The 23,152-nt window shown below is 36.5% G+C and overlaps 1 protein-coding gene across 1 annotated transcript in view; it reads left to right on the top strand.

The window, feature by feature from the left end:
• Positions 1 to 23,152, top strand: part of CFAP36 (cilia and flagella associated protein 36) — a 37,084-nt gene that overhangs the window by 7,114 nt on the left and 6,818 nt on the right. The window contains exons 4-7 of the mRNA XM_007476809.3: positions 6,305 to 6,419; positions 10,863 to 10,950; positions 12,533 to 12,584; positions 16,469 to 16,571. Coding sequence (XP_007476871.1) covers positions 6,305 to 6,419; positions 10,863 to 10,950; positions 12,533 to 12,584; positions 16,469 to 16,571 — 358 coding nt within the window. The remainder of the gene's footprint in view (positions 1 to 6,304; positions 6,420 to 10,862; positions 10,951 to 12,532; positions 12,585 to 16,468; positions 16,572 to 23,152) is intronic.

Raw genomic sequence — 23,152 nt, 5'->3', positions numbered from 1 at the left:
AACTAGAGGAGTTTGTATTTTATTCTAGAGACAAGAAGGAACTTTAGTGGGAGACTGACACTGTTAGATCTACTTAGGAATACTATTTTGATGACTGTGTGAAGAATGAACTGGAAAGGGGAGATATTTGAGGCAAGAAAAACAAATTAAAAGGCTTTTACAATAACCTAGGGAAGAGGTAAAAAGACCCTAGGGTGGTGAGCACATGAATAAAGAGAAGGGGATAAATCTGAGAGATATTATGGAAACAGAATTAAACGTGATTTGGCAACTGATAAAGTGTGCTGTGGTAAGTCGAGGGAAAAGTGGAAAATGATTTTAAAGTGGGGGACTTCAGTTACTAAAAGGATAGTGCTACATTCAATAGATTGGAGGATGAATGAATTTGAGATTGGGGGAAGAGGTTCTGTTTTGTACATGATGAGTTTGAGATACATATGGGACATACAAGTAGAGAGGTCCAGCAGCCATTTAGTTGGTTCATGACTCAAGCTCAGAAAAAAAGATTAGTGTGGTGTGTATAGATTGAGAAGTTATTTGTCTGAGACAATGCCATCCATAGAAGCTATTGTAATTACAAATAAAAGAATGTAGGAAAGAAAAAGCCTAGGACAGAATCTTGGGGGGCAGGGTTTTGAGTCAGGACATGAATGATTATATTATAATGGTGACTGAGAGGTTGTGGATAGACAATTAGAAGAAAGACCAAGAAAGAAGAATGCTATAAAAATCCAAGGAGAAGCTTACTTTGGAACAGAAGGTGTTGAATGGTGTCAGAAGCTGCAGAGAGAATAAGAAGGATAAAGGTTAAAGGCTGTCAGATTTAGCAATCAAGAGATCATTGATAACCTTTTAAAATTGCAAGGGGTAGAGAAAAGAGGAAATGAGAAATGAGTATAAGAGGAAATGGGAAAATGAGTATAAACAGTTTTTTTTTTTCCCCTACAAACCTCATTGTGAAAGATGGGAGGGAGGGAGGGGTATGTGGAGAGAATAACTTGAGTGGATGGATGACAGGGGTCAGGTGAAAGTTTTTTAAGCACAGGGGAGCAGACCTGTTGTGGGTGTGTGGAAGGAGCCAATAGGTAGAGTGGGTGAGAAAGTTGATGGGATGGAGCTGATTGAAAGCAAGAGATACAGTGGAGGGGTTTAGCCTTGGTGGGGAAAAAGGTTGCTTCTTTGGCAGAGTATAGAGCAAAGGAGAAGGTAACAAGAGAGGATATCAGAGGCTTTTGAGGAGTATAATAGGGGAGAGGGAACTCACAACAATGGCCCCTATTTTCTCAGTGAAGTAGGAGGTGAGATCCTCTGTTATGAAAGAAGAGAGAGGCTAGGAAATTTAAAGAGAGAAGAAAAGGTTTAGAACAGCTGCTGTGAGAAGTGTCATAGAGAGTCAGAGAATAAACTACTTTCTGTAAGCAGCCTTCTCTGATCCTCCTTAATGCTAAGGCTTTCTCTCTACAATTAGTATCTTCAGTTACCCTATATATATCTTATTTGTACTGTTGTTTCATATGTTGTCTTCATTGAACTGCGAGTTAAGACTGGGCAAGCAAGAGAGATTTGATAGTTATGGATTCAGTAGAATTTAATTGATTATTAACTATTGGACCACAATAGGGAAAGGAGAGAAATGTAACTAGAATAGAGATGGTAGCTTGGGAAAGCATGGAGAAATGGAATGACATGTAGTGAGGACAAAAAAATAGATCTGGGAGGGGTGAAACACAGAGGGAGATTGAAAGATAGGAGGTTAGGTAAGAAGAATTTTGAGATGCTTAAGGACTAGTGCTCAGGAGAGAAATTAGAGTTGGATATATAGACATAGTAATCATTTGCATAGAGTTGATTATTCAGTCCATGAGAATTAATGAGATCACCAAATGAAATAGTATATAGAGGAGAGGTTCTTACCTTTTTTGTGTGTCATTGACCCTTTTTCAGAATGTTTTTCAGTGCCCAAAATAAAATAGTATTATAAAATACAAAAAAAAATTACATTGAAATATTATCAAAATTAAAAAAAAAAAACAGCTTTATGGACCCCAGGTATAGGAATCCCTTGAACAGAGGAAAAAAAGACCATCAAAGACAGAATTTTATGGTATAACTACACTGAAAGATGGAGCATAGTAAAGGAGACTGAGGAATCAGACAGATTGGAGGAAAACTAGGAGAGAGCAACTTAATAAAAACCCAGAGAAGGGAAATATCCAGGAGAAGAAGGTGACTGAGGGTTAAATGCTGCGGAATTCAAGGCAGATTATAATTGAGAAAAGGCCTTTAGCCTTTGGAATTAATAAATCATTAGTAACTTTGTAGTTGTAGTAACAGTGCTAGTTGAATGATAAATTTGGAAGCCTGATTGTAGAGAGTTTAGAAGGGAATAAGAGGAATCAGGAAGTAGAAGCACCTAGTGTTTTATAGATGAGATGGGAGAGAGATAGGATGATAGCCAACAGGGATGGATAAATCAAATGAGGGTTTATTGAAGATGGGGGAGACCTGGTTATGTTTTTAGGCAGTCCTGAAGCAGCCAGGAGACAGGGAGAGATTGAATTTGAAAATATGGGTTTGATTAGTGGGGCAATCTGTTGGAGAGGTCTGAGAAAAAGTAATTAGATCTGGCTGTTAGAGAGAAATCATTGGTAACTTGAGTCTGAATGTAACTGGTGGCTTTACCTGTCCCTAATGATGAAAGGTTAGTTATGAAAAACTGCTTATCTTTTATCCATTTGTCTTTTGTCCTCCTGGTTTCATGATGTGACTTTGCTTAGGTCTCTTGTCAAACTTTTTTTAAACAGTTGCTTTCCTCCACTGCTTCTCACTGTTGATACTGTTTGTAATCTTCCACTGACATTCTTTGTAAGATTTCACAAGTGTGTATTCTAAACCAGTTTTATCTTTGGCTGCCAAGCCTTAACAAATAAAATTTGTGGTGACCAACTAAGGTGATTTTTAGACTATTTTTTAAAAATGGCAGTATATGTTGTCTGAATTTATTTAGAAAATTGTTATAATCAATACCTATGTCCCTTCTTCCATTTGTGTCCTGTTTTTTGACATCAATAATTAAAGTTAAAGTGTGATTATTTTACTTATATATCAGGTTTTTCTTATATTTTTTAAGCCTTGAATTAATTTATCTTTGCCTTGCCCAACTTGTAGAGTAGTTGTACACAGAGAACTAATTGATTCAGGAATGTTTCCCACATCATAATGAGTCTTTTAAAATATATTCAATTTTTGGGGTGATTTTTTGATATATTTTGATTTTTTGATAATTATGTCTATCACCTTCTGGTTCTTGGAGAAAAATGAAAGGATTTATGATGCGTTGGCATGAAGCTTCTGGGTAGTCTATAAGTATAGCCTCCCTTATTCCTGATTCCTGAGCCATATTTTCCAACTTTATTTTTGCCATCTTTTCCTATTACTGTTTTTGAATTGAAGTGATTTGATATCAGAATCTTTATAGATTGAATTTGGAGATTCTGAATTCTTTATGGAATTTCTCTACCTCCTCATTATCTGCTATGAGTTGGCACAAAGGTTACAATTATTTTCATGATGTTTTTTTGCAAAAACCTTTGGTGAACTTTGCAATGTGATATGACCAAATGTACCATTAAATGATGTTTCTTCTTGCCTTTGGATGTCTGATAAAATTAAATCTTATTTATTTGCATCTTGAAGGAGGTCATTCCATTTAATTGCAACTTCTTTTTGAGTTCTAGTTTTTTGTATAGTAAAAATATAAAGATTTAGATAAGTGAATTTCTTCAGGTGTCAGGTGTTTCCAGGGGTTCATAGGGTAATTGGATAAGAATCCCACATTTAGAGCACTCATAGCTAGTTGTGTGCTTAACACCCTCGATCCCATCCCACTTTTTAAAACTCACTTTTCCACTGACATTTTAGAAGCAGAAAGATTTTTCACAAGGCATCTTAAACTCAGCCCATCCAAAACTGAATTATTTTCTCCCCAAACATTCATCTTCTAACTTCCCTATTACTGTTGAGGGCTTTCTCGATGTCCAAATTACTCAAGCTTGCAATCTAGAGGTCCTTCTTGACTTTTTACTCTCTCAACCCTTTCCCCTCTATCCTAGCAAGTTATGAAATCTTGACTCTTTATCTCCATAGCATCTATCAAATCCATCCCATTCTCTCCATTCATAACCATTACTGTAGTTCAGACCATTTGTCACTTCACATCTGGACTACTACAGCCTACAAATTTGCCCAAGTGACCTTCCTAAAGCATAGCTCTGACCATGCCACCTTTTCTTCCCTGAACAAACTCTAGAGGCTTCTCATTGACCTCCAGGATCAAATATAAAATCCTTTGATTTTTAAAATTCTCTAAGCTGGCCCATTCTTACTTTTCCAGTCTTCTTTTACACCTCACTGTCTTCCACTAGCTTTGTGTTCTAATTACATTGACCTCCTTAGTATTCCTTGCCCAGGATCCTCCATCTCCTTTTTTTCTGATTGTCCCCAATGCCTGGGATGAACTCTCCTCATCTCCCTCTACTGGCTTCCCTGACTTCCTTAACTCACAGCTAAAAGCTCACCTTCAAGAAACCTTTTTCTATCATCTGTAATTAGTGCCTTCCCTCTGAGATTATCTGCAGTTCCTCCTGAATATATTTATACATAGTTATTTGTATGTTGTCTTCTCCTTGAGAGTAGAGATTTTTTTGCCTTTCTTTGTGTCTCCAGTGATTAGTACAGTGCCTGGCACATAGTAGACACTTAATAAATGCTTACCAACTTGACTGAATTGGAGCTTTTTTCCAGGGCAATTACTGCCTCCTAATATAATTTTAGGTGGGTTGATTAGCTTTATCTGGTCTTATCCTATGTTGCCTGGATTCTTGTGCTTACCTCTGCTTCTCTCCCTGCCCCTGATCTTTGAGGTTAATAGAGCTGGATCTTTAAGGATCTCTGTGGAATCTTAAGACAGCCCGCTATGGACTTTGGAGGATTAGATCACCCTAGTCCAAGCTGTGCTGGGAGATTACTGGTTTGTTTGTCTGTGTTAGTGCTGGCTTTGTGGGTAACCTCCTTTCCTCATCCCTGTGAGCTGCTAGTCCACTTTTTTGGGCAGTTCTGGGGTGAAGCCACTTGCTGTAGTTTCTCATTGAATTTTTTGTTCATTATTTGGTCTAATGCACATTTCATGTTTTTGCTGGACAAGATGCCTTTGTCCAGGCTTGTATTTTGCCTATAACTTATAACCTTAAATGAAGTCGCATTTTGGACTTGTGGTCTGTCTGGTGTAAACTGTTGGTGCAAACCCAATTTCTCCCAAATTGCCTCGATTTTCATTAGATAAGGGAGATAAAGGAATCTCTGTTGGGATGTGAATTAATTATGTTTTGTTGTTATACATCAAATCTAGTTTCTCTACTCTTGAATATCTTAGTTAAATGAGATGCTTTTTTTTGGTAATCATATTTATGCCAACATAGATAATGTCACATTTTATTTGCTAATAGATCTCTTTCAAAATGTTTTAACATTTCAGTGAGTTTTGAATGACCCTTAGTGTTCTTAGCTAACCTATCAGCTTCTAGAAATGAGAACAGCATAGTAGGTAGAGTCAGGAAGACCTGGATCCAGGTGTCACTTCAGAACTTTAATGTGTCTCTAAGCTTGTTTCTTTATCTAAAAATGGAGGATAATATCAACCTCACAGGGTTGTTTTGAGGTTTAAATTAATAATGTTTGCAAAGTGTAAAATGCCATCTAAGCTGGCATTTGCATCTACCTCAATCTATTTTACTCATGAGTGTACTCATGAATAATGAACAGATTACTTAGTAGATGATAGCCTGGTTTGACACTCGATTCCAAATCAAATTTTTCATAATTATTTTATCATAGAAATATTTTGATTTCAACCCAGCCTATAACAACTCATACACAGCTTTCGTTTGAATACATTTTGTGCCTTCTTTCACAAGTCTTGTGAAGTTGGTAACATAAGTACTGCGCTTTATCTTCCTTTTTCAAATGAAGACAATCAGACTAAGAGGCTAATATATGATCACAGCTGGTGATCTATAGAGTCATTATTCAGACCCAGGTTTCCTGATTCCAAGTGAAGCTTTTTTGCATTATAGCTATCATACTACTTTGCTAAATAAGATATTAATCCTTAAAAACCTGGTCTTGTTCTTACCAGATGATGTAGCATACCTGATCTAAGTGCATATTTGCATTAAACATTTTTGGGGGATGAACTTTGGAAAATTATAAATAAATTATACAGTTAACATTACATTTCTTTCTACAGGCCATCTTACAACCAGTGTTGGCAGCAGAAGATTTCAGTATATTTAAAGCAATGATGGTCCAGAAGAATATAGAAATGCAGTTGCAAGCAATTCGAATAATTCAAGAGAGAAATGGTAAATTTAAAAAATTCAAAATTTAAGTGTTAGGCATGTTTTACAGCCTTGTCTGTGCTAATTCAATTGTGATCGTGGTACAGGTTTGTTATGCTACTGGAGTCTGTTTATAGCCTTTGACTTTTTTCAGGGTCCAAAGTCCATAAATTTTATCACTGGCATGCATTCAATAATCCTAGTAATATTTTTCTCTCAAAATATTGAGGTTCTTCACTCCCATGCTTCATCATGACATGAATGTGGCCCCAAGTTCATGGAGAATCTGCTAAAAGAACATCAGTTCCAGAATGTTGTATACTGGCAGGCTTTCTTTTTGAGGCCCAGCCTTGCTAAATGTTGACAGACCTGTCACTACAAAGCTGGCCTTTTGGAGATGAAGTTTTGGGCCCCAGCAACTCATGAAGACCATCTATTAAGGCAGGAAGGGGCTGCAGTCTGCCTCAGTAGTGGGCATACTTTTTCTAATGAAATATTTCATATGAAATTATATAATTACCAATAATTTTTACATGTATCAGGTTGGTGGGGGGAGAGATGAAGACAGGCATAATTTCTTGTTTCAAATATTTCCTGAGATCACTCCTTTTTAAAATATAAGAGTAAGACAAATCTCCAAATGCATTTCTGTGTCATTTCTGGGCTGCAGAAGTTTTATGGACAAATTAATTTGTTAAAAGCTGGTCAGAAAACCTTTCATTTTTCTATTCAAAGATTTGAAATTGAAACTCAGAGAAGTGGCTGGCCCTGGGTCATAGAGGACTTCCATTGGAGGAGGCAAGCCTGGCACCAGCCCATTTATCCCCAGGCCAACATTTTTTCCTAATAAGTCATGATTCTTTTATTCTCTTAACAATGAGGAACTCAGCCATCGTGACTCATTGGACAAGGCCCAACCTGTCCTCTAATATTGAATTTGAGATATGAATATAACTCATTTCTGTTTTCACCTTCTGATTTGAGATTATCTTATAGGATTACAAAGAGAAAGTAGGAAAAAAATAACCTATTCCTTATGTTTCCCCTTGTGGATTAATCTTTCTTCAGACTAGCTTGAATGGAGAATTTATCTTCTGGAGCCAGCAACCTTGCCACCATTTAAAGCTTCCCCAAATTCTTTCACAGAAGTTTATGAAGCTATTGAATTTAGCTTTCAGCTGGCCTCACCCTAGTCACAACCAGTATTCTGTGCTATAAAAAATGTCTGAATAGTTATTGTTGCTCCTTTTGTGTATAGGTAAGGGAAGCATACTCTTCTTTTCTCCGTCCACTGCTGTATAAACCATATAACACATCTCTCTGAAAGCTCATAAGATATGCTTCCTGATTTGGAGAATTGCTTGATTATTTTACAATTATTTGATTATTTTACAATTATTTGAAGCATTAATTACTAAAATCTATTTTTGCTGAACTTTTGTGGTACAATAAATAATTAATTCAAAATTATGTAGATGTTTGGAATTCAAACTAGAAACCCAAGTTTTAAAAATATACCTTTAAGTTTTACTTAATTTCAATAGAAACTTAATTCCTAGTTTCTAACATGGAAACTTTTATTTTTAACTTAATTCAGATTTTTATATTCTTACAGATTCTTTACTTCCATGCTAACCTTATTCATAACAAGTTCCAGGTCTTCTAGAAAGAATTCTTTGATTAAAAAAAACAGGATTTTTGCTGATTTCTTTGTTCTTCTTAAACTAAGAGGTTGGATCTAAATAGATCCAGTATAATGTTTTTGCAACCAGAAGTTACTTCATGACAATGTAACTGCTATCCTCATTTTTACATTGTGTCATTCATCTTACAAAGATTGGCAGGAAGGAGCGAAGTAATGTATGTGCAGCTATAATAATATAAATTTTGTGATAAGCTTCTTTCCAAGTATGAATCACACAATGTACTTAGAATCATAAATTTGGAGAGTTGGAAGGGACCTCATTGGCCATCTAATCTTAACTTTTGTAAACAAAGGGAATCTTCACTATAACCTAACAAATTGTTATCCAGTTTTTGCTTGAAAGTTTCCTACAAGGGGAACCCACCACCTCTCCAGTCAACCGTTTCCATTTTTAGATAGCTCAACTTATTAGCACAGTAAGCCTCAGTTTGCAGTTTCTACCTGTTCCTCCCGATTCTTTCCTCTAAGGCCAAACAGAACAAATCGAATCCCTTTTCCACGTGACAAGCCTTTCAGATTCTTGAATAAGAACTAGTATGATCCTTTTGAATCTTCTTTTCTTCAGATTAAACATGCTCAGTTTCTTCAGTTAAATTTCATCTGACAGGTACTCAGGACCTTTCTCTATTCTGATTGCACCCTTCTGGAAATACTTTCTTTCTCAAGTTGCTTCTTAAATCATGGCTCCTAGAACTGAACTTAGTACTACATATAAGTTCTGATAAGGGCATTGTACTAGTGTCCTTCATTAATCCTAGAAACTGAAAGCCTAAAGTTATGTGAGCTTTTTGGTGTCTACATTACATTACTAATGCATCTGAAGCTGTTTTCTCACCAAAACCCCCTGATCTTTTCACAGAACAAATGTTAGCTAAGCATGCCTCCCCTCTCTTACTGTATTCGTGAAGTTAATTTTGGATACCAAAAATACAAGACTTTACCCTTATCTCAGTTGAATTTCATCTTACTAGATTTGGCTGAGTGCTCTAGCCTGCCAGGATCCTTTTGGGTCTTGACTTTGTCATTCATCATGTCATTCATCATACTTTGTCCCTCCCAGCTTTATGTCTTCTGCAGATTTGATGAGCATATATCATTTGTGCCCTTATCCAAGTGATTGATAAAAATTCCACTGGAGACCTGCCACATTGATCTTGAACCATTAGTGACCACTTTTTGAGTTCTACTTTCCAGCTAGTTAAGAATGCATTATTTCAAGACAGCTAGGTGTCTTAGTGGATGGAGAGCTAGACCTGGATATGGGAGGTCCTGGGTTCAAATCTACCCCCCCCCCACATACTTTCTAACTGTGTGATCCTGAACAAGTCATTTAAACCCAATTGCTTAGACCTTACTGCTTACTATCAATTCTAAGACAGGAGGCAAGAGTTTAACAAAAAGAAAAAAAAAAGTATATTACTTCTTGGTCCCTAGCAGCTAATACCATATATAATCCAACTAATCTAGAGTTATCTATCTTTTCTATAAAAATAGTATGAGTTACTTTATTATAACTTTGTTAAAATCTAAGTCAACTATATTCACACTATTCCCTTATCTACTAACTTAATAATTCTGTCAAAAGAGGAAATTAACTTAGCTTGGTATGAAATATAATTTTTAAAAAAACCTTATCTTCCACCTCAGAATCAATATAGTTCCAAGGCAGAAGAGTGGTAAGGGCTAGACAATGGGGATTAAATGACTTGCCCAGGGTCACACAGCTAGGAAGTGTTTGAGGTCAGATTCAAACTGGGGATCTCAAGTTTCTAGGTCTGGATTTCAATCCACTTAGCCACCTAAGCTGCCCCCCAGTATGATCTATTCTTGATGAAACATAGATAGTTTTAAAAATCTGTTTCCTTTTCTAGATTTTCATCAGCCATGTCTTTAATGTCCCATTCTAGAATTTGCTGCAAAGAAAAAAATGGATCTAGATATCACTGGTGTATAGTTGGTACATATTCTAGTCTTTTTGAATATTGGGACATTTGCCCTCCTCTGGTCTTGTGGTACCTAATGTTTTCCATAATCTTTCAGTTACCATTGACAACAGCTCAATATTCACATCTGCCAATTCTTTCAGGAGCTGAGGATGTAGTTCATCTGGGTCAGGTGATATAATATTTTGAGAGTTGATAATAAAAGAAATTAAATTGAAAATCCTCACTTAACGCATTATAGTAAAGAGCATAGATAAAAAAAATTGATTGTGATGTTGATAAAGAATAGAATTCAAGGGGCAGCTGAAGGGAGGTCCTGGGTTCAAATCTAGCCTCAGACACTTCCTAGCTGTGTGACCCTGGGCAAGTCACAACCCCCATTGCCTAGTCCTTACCATTCCTCTGTCTTGGAACCAATACATAGTATCGATTCCAAGATGGAAGGTAAGGGTTTAAAAAAAAAATAGAATTCATCATAAATGCCTCTTCTAGTCTGGATGACATAGAATATAATCTACTTGAAAGCAGGGATTGTTTAATTTGCATTTGTGTTTATGCCTAGCATAAAGCTTGTTGAATGGTTCCTTTTTAAAAGTTGTGTTTGTAAATAGCTTACTGATGCCTAAAAATAGTGACTGTGATTTAATATTACTGTGATAAACTACTTTATAATTTTGCAGTAAGAAAGAAAATAGCTTGTCAAGTATTTTAGACTTTGGCTACAAATTTGTATTTCATAATAGACTGGAATATTGACAAATAGAATGTTTTAAATTTAATTCTTATTCTTTGTCTTCTTCTTTTTAAAAATTTCAATAGGTGTATTACCTGACTGTTTGACAGATGGCTCTGATATGGTCAGTGAACTAGAACAAGAAGAAATGAAAATCCTAAGGGAAGTTCTTAGGTATTTTCCTTTAATCATTTTATTACTTAAAGAATTATGATATGATATATGTCTACATATAGGTATACGCATATACTTATCTCTGTATGTGTTTGTATGTGTCTATACACACATATATATGTGTGTGTGTATGTGTATATATATATATATGCTGTACTTCATAAGAGAAGACTTGAGGGCTGGAGGAATAGAGAAATCACAACTCTCTTAAAATATTTTCCACCTGTCATTGTTAGTGTTAAAGTGATGACTGGATGATGCTAACTGGTGAGATTGTAGAAAGCTAATGGTTTACCTTTATGCTCCCTTCCAACACCAGGATTTTGGAGGCAGCTAGGTTAGAGTGATGGACCTAGAGTCAGAAAGACTGAATTTAAATCAAGATTCAGAAACTTATTAGCTATTTGACATTTTTGAGCAAACTATTTCATCTCTGTTTTTTTCAGTTTACTCAATTGCAAAATGGAGAGAATAATAGTACTTACCTTTAGGGTTGTTGTGACAATAAAATGAAATAATATTTGTAAAGTGCTTAGCACAGTACCTGGAACATAGTAGCTGCTTTATAAATGCTAATTATTATTATCATTATTTGAAGGATTGCATTTGTTCTGTTTGGTCTCTGAGGTGAAAACCAGGAGCACCATGTAGTAATTGCAAAGAAATAAACCTATGTTTGATTTAAGGAAAAAATTCTTAATTATTTGAGCTGTCCAGAAGTAGAATGGGTTGCCTCCAGGAACTGGTAGGTTACCTTTTCTTAGATGTCTTCAATCAAGGACTGGATGACTACTTATTAGGTATGCTATTATTTGTATTATTTTTTTTTGAGAATGGCTATTGAAGTCCCAACTCTAGAATTACATAATTCTTTAAAGAATTTTGGGATCCTCTTTGCTCACATTTAGGTAACTTGTTCTTTATAGATCCCCAGTGGGAAATTGCATGGAGATACAGGTAAATTTTGTCAAAGGATCATTTCCCTCCTTTGAGTCAATTCAAATCAATTTAGTTAAAAAAAATTATTAAGCAACTACTTAGTTCAGACCCTTATGATAGGCTCTAGAGACTCTAAAGACAAATATTGAAAGACCTTCTGACTTAAAGAAGTTACATTTTACTGAATATTTGCTCCCTTTGGGGATGTTACTCTTAAGTTGACATTCACATTTGGATCTAAGAGTAGAGTAATTGAATGTGTCTTCATAGAATCACAATATCCTGGAGTTATAAGGGAATCCAGAGGTCATTTAACTCAGACATTATTCTCTTGCAGCATCCCTAGATAGTGGTCAATCAAGCCTTTATTTGGACATTCTGAGTGAAATGAAACTCATGACCTTACAAGGCAACCCATGCCATTTCTGGACAGTTCTAATTATTGGGTAGTTTTTCCTTAAATTCATCCTATACCTCTGAAACTTCTATTGAACTTAAAATGATGGAAACAAAATTAAGCTAGATTTTCAAAAGGGATATTCATATATTGAACAGTAAATAGTTATTTATGTTGTTAGAAAGATAACCCACATCTATTTATTTTTTGCTCAAAAAATTTTGGGGGGTAATATTTATGTTCCAGAAAATCAAAAGAAGAATATGAGCAAGAAGAGGAAAGGAAGAGAAATAAACAGGTATATTTTAATATAAAAAAGATCATCATTTTTACCAATAATTAAGTATATGTCCAAATTTTTATATTTTATATTTATATTATAAATTTTGTGGGGGAGCCACTATAGTAATTTCTGGGAAATTTCATTTTTTTCTCAGAGAGCATAAATATTCAGATATAATTTTAATTTGTGAGGAATTAGTTTCATTGACAATCCATTTACAAAATAGCTCTTAGAATGGGCTACTTGTACAGTTGAGCAGTTTCATTTTTTGTTATTTTTAAAATTAGTTTTAATTTCAGAGACTGACACTTTCTGATCTAATGCTCTTTGAGGGTAGAAGGCAGTAAAAGCATCCTATTTTATACATTTCTTTACTGAAAAAATAATATGCATATGTATTTGTACATACACATGTACATATGTACACACATGGAGACAATTTAATTCATGGAATATCTATATCTGTGTAAGAAGATAGGTTATGATGGTATTCTACTTTATTTTAAACTAAAATTAATTGAATCATTTATATAAGATTTTTATTTTCAGTGGAATTTCACTGTTTTTCAAATAAGCTGTTCAATATATTTTTTCCCATGGAAGTTTCTGATATGTTAGATCAGAAGTTTATTATCTTTTCTTTGTTATTGATCCCCTTAGCAGTCATGAAATCTATGAACTCTTTTTTAAAAATTAATGTTTTTAAATGCATGAATTAAAATGTATAGGATTACAAAAGAAACCAATCATATTGAAATGCAGTTATCAAAATGAAAAAATCAAAACCAAGCTTACTGAGTCCAGGTTAAGAAACCTTGTTTTAAATGTAGTTTTTGCTGCAAAAAAAAAAAATGGAGACAGAATTCTCTATTGCCCACCATTATTGAATGACCTGAGTCTTGAAATATATTTTGCAATATGAGTCAGTAATAAAGTATGAATATGCAAAACAAACCTACTACAGCATGTTCTGAGAGTCCCCTGCTTCTTTGCTGTCTGGCAGAGCAGGCTAGAATATATTCATGCATTTTCAGGCATGCAACCAAATGGCATAGTATTCAAAACCAAACAGTATAGCATCCAGATCTTTAAAGAAGTTATTTATATCTCTAAACACTTCCATCAGAACATTAGAGAAAGAACAGATCAACAAATTGGGTGTACAACTAAAAAAATTTAGAAAAATACCAAATTAAAAATCCCCAATTAAACAACAAATTTGGAAATCTTGAAAATCAAAGGTGAGTATAATAAAATTGAAAGTAAGAAAACCATTGAACTAATAGAGCTAAAAATGGTTTTATGGAAAAAACCCCAATAAAATGTATAAATCATTGACTAATTTGATTTTTAAAAAATACCAAAAGGGAGAATTCACCACCAATGAAGAGGAGTAGAAGTTATATACCCAATTATATGCTAATAAATTTGTTCTCAGTGAAATGGAGGGATATTTACAAAAACATTGAGGCATGGGGAGAGTCTCTTAGTAAGTAGGAAACTTCTGTTTGTTCTGTGGCAGGCATCATTTGGTAAACATTTTTTCCTAATCCTGTTTTTAAAAATATTTTATGCTTTGTAGATGTTGGTTTGTATTACTTAACTTTTTAGTACCTCTTATATCATCTGGATAGTTGCGGTTATGCATGTGGTAAACTCACTTTTAGTATACAAAAACTTTCCTTCTTTAGTTAAGCATATGAATTCTATTTTGGTTGTAAAGTAGATGATCAAAATATGGCTTGAACCTTTCCCTTGGGCTGTATGACATGGGTTAGACTACTGACTGGCAGATTGTGGATCTCATGTTCTATGCAGTTCTTGTGATTTGGCGACAACAACATGAGCATTAAGCAGACTGCTATTTTTACTTTACACACACACACACACACACACACACTCACACACTCACATAATAGAGCATCTACCATCAGCTATAAGGTCTGTTTTACATAGTGAAGAACTACCTCTATCAAAACTTGGAATTTGAATGAAGAAAGAAGGACCTGATGATTCAGATTATAGCAATGAGGCTCAGCATGACAAGGTAGGAGACCAACAAGGTGATGCCCTTATTTGAAATAACCTTTCTTTCCTCAGAGCTTCATTAAGAATAACACAAGTATACCAAAGTGACCTTGTTCATGATTTTGCCTTACCCCCAAATCATAGTGAACTTTTAGCTTCTAGATTTAAAAGATGGACTCTTTTGCAAGAGTGCATCAAATAGGTTCATTCAATTTCTCTTGAGAAGCATAAAAGGTAACAAATATTTTCGTATCTTCATGGGGATCTGACAATAATTGCTCTTTTACTAGGTTTAGGCTTGGGTATACTAAATATTGTTGCTTTAAACATGAATGGGATAGACGAGACAGCAAACCAGTATATTTAGAAACATTGGCCCCAAAGGAAAGAAGTGATTATTGAAGGGGAAGAAAAATATGGTAAGCCAACCACTGGTTAATTCTGAAAAAAAAATTCTTACTACCATTGCACAATAACATGGAAATTAAATTTTTTGTCAAGGTTATGTATTGATGGCATAGGTTTTCTTTGAAGAACAAATTTCTAAGAATCCATGAGACTAAAATCACACAAAAAATTTGTGGATCTCCAGTAAAGGAAACAATGAAAGAAGGACATTTTGAAGAAAAGATGAATGAAATTGAAGGAACCACATGGACATAATTTTAAAAAGTGACCAAAAACTTTCTGGGAAACTAACAAGCGAAAAAATAACTAAAGAATTGTCAGTGATCTTCTCAGAGTCTAGATAATTCTGAGAGATAACAATTCATTTGAGAGACATTTCTTTGATTTACATTTAGACTTCTTCCTGGAAAACCTAGGTGTTATCATTAATGAATATAGGGAACACTTTCATAAGATAGCTCCACAATGGAAAAATGATACCAATTTGAGCCCAAACATGCTGGTTGACACTTAGAGGAATCTTCTGTAGGTAGAACAGAACAGGAAAAAAGCAGTAGGGCCTATCTTAGCTAGGTGAAATAGCCATAGTTTTATTTAGAAAAAAAATTTTTTTTAAAAGTATAAAATCATATCATCATGACAGTGGTAGGTGGTAGACAAAATCTGAAACGATGTTTGAAATTGGCACAAAACACTATCATATTCATACCTAAGATCTGGCAGAAAAAATTAGTTTTTGTTGTTTTTGTCCAGTGATATATAATACATTCTGTTTGGGAGAAGATCCAAAGATCCATTTCATGAGATTTTAGAAACTTTAAGCATTCAAAATAGTGTTTTACAGATACTCTCAAGTTTTATGTCTAGCTATCAGTTTTCTCGATTTTCCTTTCTCAGTTTATTTCTCAGAAGCCTGGGAATATAGCAATAATGGAGCATTAAGAAATAAGAATGGCACACATAAATAGAGGAATAGCTAGTTACCTTTCCAAATTACCACAAGAGATTTTGAAATTTTAGTAATGGCTTTTGTTATTGTTTAATCGTTTCAGTTATGTCCTCTTCGTGAACCCATTTGGAGTTTTCTTGGGAAAGATACTGGAATGGTTTACTCTTTTCTTCTCCAGCTCATTTTATAGATGAGGAAACCGAGGCAAACAGTGTTAAGTAACTTGCCTATGGTCATTCAGCCAGTAAGTGTCTTAGGTCTGGTTTGAATCCAGGTAGTCCTCAACCCAGGTCTGGTGTTATGTTTATTGCGCCACCTAGCTGCCATAAGTAATTGATTTACAGACTTAAAAAAAAAATTCTTTGTTCTTTAGCTGTCCAATAAACAACAACTATTTTTCTTTTATGTTGTTACTTTTAGGTAATATAGTAATTATATTGTAAATGATTTTATTTAAATTTTCTATATGATTACATTATTAACATTGTTAATGTTATTAATATTAATTATTAAGTTTTCAGATTCTAAAAGAGAAGATACCTCAGAATATTCAAATGAAGCTGCAAAAATGAAAAAATCTCTAGGAGATGCTCCAAATTTCGATCTGACATCTTCAGGTAAGGTTAATTTATATTGTGCTCAATTTAATAATGAGATATGCCTCTCCTTAAAATCCAGAGGGTGTAAGGTTTAATCTTACATTTTCATTTTTTCACCATCAGTCACTCAGCTATTATTTATTATTCACTTGTTAGGTGCCAGGCACTGTCCTAAGCACTGGGGACACAAAGAAAGGCAAGAGATAGTCCCAGCCTCAAGGAGCTGACAGTCTAACGGGAGAGACAAAGAACTAATTACGTATAAACAAGCTCTATACTGCAGGAGCTACATATAACTAGTTGAGGGAAGGCATATCATGAAGGCAGACTTAAGAAAGGCTTCTTGCAGCAAATGGGATATTAGCTGAGAATTGAAGCCAGGGAAATTGTGAGATAAGTGTGAGGAACAGTCAGGGAACATTCACTGATCTGGGAGATTGATTGGGCAGCCTGTGTAAGGACAGGACACAAGGAGGCTAGTGCTATTGGATCCCAGGGTTGGGAGAGAGTGGAAGGTAGAAAGTGATTGGAAGGTTGTGGGGAGATGTTGTGCTATGCTATGGAAGGCCTTAAAAGCCAGAGGATTTTATATTTGATCTTGGGAGACCAACTGGAGTTAATGGAATGGATTTGACATGGTCAGTTTAGCAGCTGAATGTAGGAGGGTTTAGGGAAGGGGAGAGGGATGGGAGGAGTTGAGGCAGATTTTTTAACCAGTCTTTTTTGGTAGATCAGATGTCAGGCAATGAGGATATGTGGTAGGGTGGTGGCAGTGACAGAGAAGAGAAGAGGCATATGTGAGAGGTCTTATGAATGTAGAAATGATAGGGCTTGGCAACAGATTGAATATGGGAGGTGAGAGAGTGAGGAGTTGAAGATCAGGCTAGATTGTGAGCTTAGGTGTCTGGGAAGATAGATAGTGGTATCATTCACATTTCTGTGACTGGGAAGTTAGGAAATGGGGAAGGTTTGGGAGGATAAGATAACGAGTTGAGTTTCACACATATGGAACTTAAGATATTTATGAGACATCTAATTCAAGATATCCTATAACCAGTTGGGGAGAGACTGGAAAAATTAATTTTAGAATCATTTTGATGCCTAGAGATGATAATTTATCCACAGGAGCTGATGAGATCACCAGATGAAATAGTAGTGAGGGAGAAGTCCTAGGATAGATCCTTGGGGGACATCCATTTTTTATGGTATGATCTGGGTGAAGATCCAGCAAAGGAACCTGAGATGGAATGGTCAAACACATAGGAGGACAATTAGGAGAATGCATGCCAGAAAACCTAGATAGGGTAGCAGAGAGAAAAGGGTGATTGAAAGCATCAAAGGCTGCAGAGTGGTCAAGAAGGAGGAGGATTGAGAAAAAAAACAACATTAGATTTGGCAGTTGAGAGATTTTTGATAGTTTTGGAAAAAGAAAATTCCATTGAATGATGAATTGTGAAGTCAAATTTAAGAAGATAATTAGCAGAAAGGAAATGGAGGCACTGATTGTAGATGGCTCAGGTGAGGATTTTTTTAAAGAGGGAAGAGATGTAAATGTTTGTAGACAGTAAACAAGGAGAGATTAAAGACCATAGAGAGAAATGGGATAATAGAGGGGGCAATTGGCTAGAGACGACAGATAGAATGGGGTTACTTGTGCAGAGAGAGGGGTTTTACTTAGCAAGGAAAAAGGCTACTTCATGTTAGGGGTGGAGGAAAAGAAAGTGAAGGGGAGGTATATGACTGATGTGAGAAGAAGGGGGAAGAAGACATTTGCCATTAGCCTCTGCAAATGTCTTCAATTTTTATTTTAATTTTATTTTTTTTAATAACCCTTATCTTCCGTCTTGGAGTCAATACTGTGTATAGGCTCCAAGGCAGAAGAGGGGTAAGGGCGAGGCAATGGGGGTTAAGTGACTTGCCCAGGGTCACACAGCTGGGAAGTGTCTGAGGCCAGATTTGAACCCAGGACCTCTCGTCTCTAGGCCTGGCTCTCAATCTACTGAGAGTGCTGTATCTGTTGATTCATTTGACCATTGAATGTAGCTACAGAAAATTTTATCTCCAAACATAGCTCAGTTATCCACAGTAAATGCACAGTTCTGTCTTAGAATACTGTGTATTGGCTCCAAGGCAGAAGAGTGGTAAGGGCTAGGAAATGGGGCTGAAGTGACTTGTCCAGGGTCACACAGCTGGGAAGTGGCTGAGGCTAGATGTGAACTTAGGATCTCCCATCTCTAGACCTGGCTCTCAATCCATTGAGCTACCCAGATGCCCCCCCAAGATCATATTCTTAAAACAACGGTAGCCAGTTTATTTCAGATACCATTGTATTTGTAAACATTTGTCCATACTAGGATGAGGTCTCCTGGCCACTTTGTATTGATCTTCATCTGTTTTGTTTGTACCAAAAAAAAGGATCAGTTATCTAGTTCTCCTACTTGAGGTGGAAGAAGTGCCCATTTTCAGGAGTGTCATATGTTCAGCCATTACAACCTATAAGCCCCTATTCCTGGCTAACACATGACAGAGCCAAGGCTCTACTTGGACCAAAGAGAAGAGCCAGTTTTACATTCATTTACTTTTTCTACTTCCAGAATGTGCTGTCTTTGGGAAGCTCATCTGTAGTTTCCCAACTTCTCTAGATGACTGTACAGATGAGAACTCATAAAATTGCTTGTTGATTTGCAATATCTTTGAAGTTCCTCCACTACTTTATAGTGAAAGCCACATCTTTTTCCAGTTAGATGATATGGAGAACTCTTCCTCCAACTTCCAACAAAGGAGTCACCAATGTTTGAATAGTATGCCTACATCTTTATCTGATAGATTCAGGAATTGCCATCAATAGGTACTGCTTTCCATCTTGGGTATGGGGAATTGAGTTATTGAGTTATTTTGGTCCACTTATGTTTAGACCTAACCCACCTACCTTGTCTAGGAGCCAAAAGGAATTTGGGAATATGGAACCACTTTGAGGTGATTTCAAATAGTGAAAAATCTAGTTCTCTTAGTCTTCTGTTAAGTTTGGTTACTAATACAGTTTATGTACTATGCAAAATTGTTCTTCCTGGGAGTGGTCACCCCCAGTAAACTTGTGTAAACCATCAAAGGTTTAGTTTTCCTTTCTTTGGGAATGTACAGATAGCTGTCCTTCTGGCTGCACATCCATAAATCTATATGACTTTATTGTCTATGGCACTTCCATGGAATTAATGGTAATATTTTTATAGGAATACAGATCATTTTAACTTACTGGGTACCTTAAAATCCCCCTTAAATTATATTTTGGCAATTCTCTTGAGTTCTGTATTTGGGCATCATATTTTCTGTTTAAGTCAGGTTTTTTTCTTTAGGAATGCTTGGAAGTCTTCTATTTTATTAAATGACCATACTTTCCCCTGCAGGGAGAAAATGGTCAATTTTGCTGGGTAGCTGATTCTTGGTTATAGACCCAGTCCCCTTGCTTTTTGGAATATCATATTCCATGCCTTCTAGTCCTTCAATGTGAATGTACCCAGGTCCTATATTACCCTAACCGTGGCTCCATAATATCTGAATTTTTTCTTTTTAGCAGTTTGGAGTATCTTTTCCTTCATCTGGAAGTTCTTGAACTTGGCTATAACATTCCTGGGCATTGTCAATTGGGGAATAAATGTAGGAGGTGATGTGTGGATTCTTTCAAACTCCTCTTTACCTTCTTGTTCAAGAATGTCAGGGCAGTTTTCTTGGATAATTTCCTGTAGAATGATGTCCAGGCTTTTTCTTTTGTCATGATTTTCTGGTAGTCCAATAATTCTTATGTTGTCTCTCCTGGATCTGTTTTCCAGATCTGTAGTTTTATCAATGAGATGTTCCATATTTTCCTCAATTTTTTCATTCTTTTGATTTTGTTTTATAGACTCTTGCTGCCTTGTGAAGTCATTTGCTTCTAGTTGTTGGATTCTAATTTTTAAAGACTAAATTTCATCCCTGACTTTTTGATCATCCTTTTCTTTTTGGACTGTTTTTCCTTGTAGGTCATCTTTCACTTTCTTTGCCTCATTTTAAAGCTTGTTAATTCTGGCTTTCAAGACATTTTCTTGTTTTAGTTCATGTGCCTCAGTTTCCAGATGACTTACTTTGCTTTTTAAGTTCTTTTCCCAATTGTCTTGACCCTCTCTTAATTGATTTTTCGAGTTCTTTAAAAGCCTGTGTCCAATCTGCTGGAGTTCCTGAGTTTTTGCTTAGTGTTCCTTGGTCTTCCTCTGTTACATTTGTTCTTTGTTCATTACCTGGACAGAAGCTGCTGATTGTAATTTCTTTTTTCTTTTTCTGTTGTTTACTCATATTTTTTCTTTTTTCCCATCTGTCAGTGACTGTATTCTAGCTCCTCTATTTGCTGGATCTGTGGGTTTGGGCTATTCTGTCCTGAAGGGGCTTCTTCTCTGTCCTGCTGATTAACTGGATTAGGCTGATGGAGCTGGCCTGTTGTATTAATGAGCCCTGAGGCCAGATCTTCCCCAGCTGCCAGCAAAAGCAGAAGGTGAAGGTATGGAGGCTGAAGTTAGTTACCTTTGTTCTCCTCTCTTCCTTTTTGCCAGCTGCCTCCCTGCCGCCTGACTGGTCAGAGCCCTGAGCTTCCTATGGTGGTATCAAGGTACTCTGTCACAGTTGCAGCCTTTGCCCTGGGATTCCAGTCAGCCATATTCTTACCATGGGTCTCAGTGCAATAGTTGGGGGAGGGGTGTTGGAGATTGAGCTTCTCTGCCCTCTAAAGGCTTCTTATCTACACTAATTGACAGATGGGATTAAGCCAGCCTAAGTGATCTGCGGAGCTGGATGTATCCTGAGGTCAAAATCTCCAGAGGTAGAGGCTCAGTGGTGGCTTAAGGCTGTGACCAGGCTGTCCTCCTCTCTGCCCTCTCCTCCAGCTGCCTTCCTGCCAGTTGGGGTCAGAGCCTTGAGCCTCAAGTAGCTGTGGTAGCAAGGTACTCCCTCCAGGCTTGAGCCCTCACCCCAAGATCCCAGCAACTGCTAGAGTCTCAGCACAGTAGGCAAGGGTGCTGGAACCTTCCTTCTTTCTTTTCCTTGAACCCAAGAATTCAGTCTTCCTTCTATACCTTTTAAGTTGAATTGAGCAGGAGGGTCCCCTGGCTCTGTTCTTTTGTTGGATTTGGTTTTGTGTTCTCCTTGAAGCACCTTGTTTTTGATTGGTGTGGAAGGGTTTTGACAGAGAACATGACTTGCTTCCAAGCCACCATCTTGACTCCCAGAAATCCTGGCAACATTTTTTTTTCCTGGCAACATTTTTTAACCAGAGCAATGTCATGAGTGAAGGGCAATTTTGAGTTGAAAGTCTACCCCCAATCTGTCAATATATTTGTAGGGATAATCCCTCCAATTTTTCCTATCCATTGGGCAGACTTTCTAGATGATGATCATGTTTGGACTTGCCTCAGGCATAGGGTTAAGCTTTGGATCTCACTCTGACCTTGATCAGGTCAGGGGCTGATTGAATTCTAGCCCCAGGATTAGGCTCAAGTTTTTGGTCTTGCTGTGTACTTGATTCAATCTGTTACCCCCTTGATTGGCCTGTCTTAGAGCTCTGCCCTGAGCTTCAGGCAGAAAGATCAGTACTTAGTAATATCAGCCACCCCAAACTGTACCTTATCTCAAGCCCAGGCTGGAAATTCTGGCTTCAATCTGGGCCCACATAGATCAGTCCACTTCAGCCCAGATTGCCCTGGGCTGGGACACTGTACTTCTCCAAAGGTTTGAAATTTCAAGGGGTGTGGACTGGCTTGTATCACTATTTGCCCAGGCAGGATCTCAGGGTCTGAATGTTGGCTTGGTTTAGGTTCTGAATCTGGGACAGCAGATGTTAGGGGGTGGTGGCGGCGGCTTGCTCTTTCCTCCTTGCTACAGTCTCTTGCTGGCTCTGCTCACTTCAGTGCCCCAGATGATCTACCTTTTGGATTTTTCTTTTCTTGAAAGTTGTTTCACTCTGTGTCCTTGTTGGTTCTTTCACTTTTGTATTTATTTTGTGGCAATATTTTAATCTTGGTCAGAGAGGATCGATGATAATGTTTGAATAGTTCTGCCAATTATAATAATATTCTCCTTAGCATTGTCCCATATTTTCACCTATTTTTCCATTTCTATACCCTCTCTCTGAAGTCTTTGTACCTTTGAGACTGTTGTTTCAGTATTGAACAACACAGGTCCTACTGGGTCAAAAATAGCTTGGCAGACTCTTAACACTTGTTACTTGAAAAAGAACTCATTCACATATTATTTGAAAACACATTTTGCTTTAGTCTATCAAATAGTTTCTTCTACTTGTCTCTGGTTTGGTCCAACCAGTATGTTGATAGATAATCTATCTGTAAGGAGCAATTCTCCCACACCTTTCACTCTAGGGTGACCTTTGTAAATGTCCTCCATTCATCCTTTCAGAAAATTCCATTACATTATAGTTGTAAGTATTCACATTACTAGATGCTACAATCTTGGAGTCTCATTTATCACTCAGAAACACACCATTAAGAATAACATCAAATTGTGTACTACTTCAGCATATGTGGTTAACTTTTCCTTTCAATTGTAATAATCCATTATGT

This window comes from Monodelphis domestica, chromosome 1 (genome assembly GCF_027887165.1).
Source record: "Monodelphis domestica isolate mMonDom1 chromosome 1, mMonDom1.pri, whole genome shotgun sequence".
Classification (NCBI taxonomy): domain Eukaryota; kingdom Metazoa; phylum Chordata; class Mammalia; order Didelphimorphia; family Didelphidae; genus Monodelphis; species Monodelphis domestica.
The sequence above is the reverse complement of the archived record's forward strand: the minus strand, read 5'-3'. Positions and strand labels throughout refer to the sequence as shown.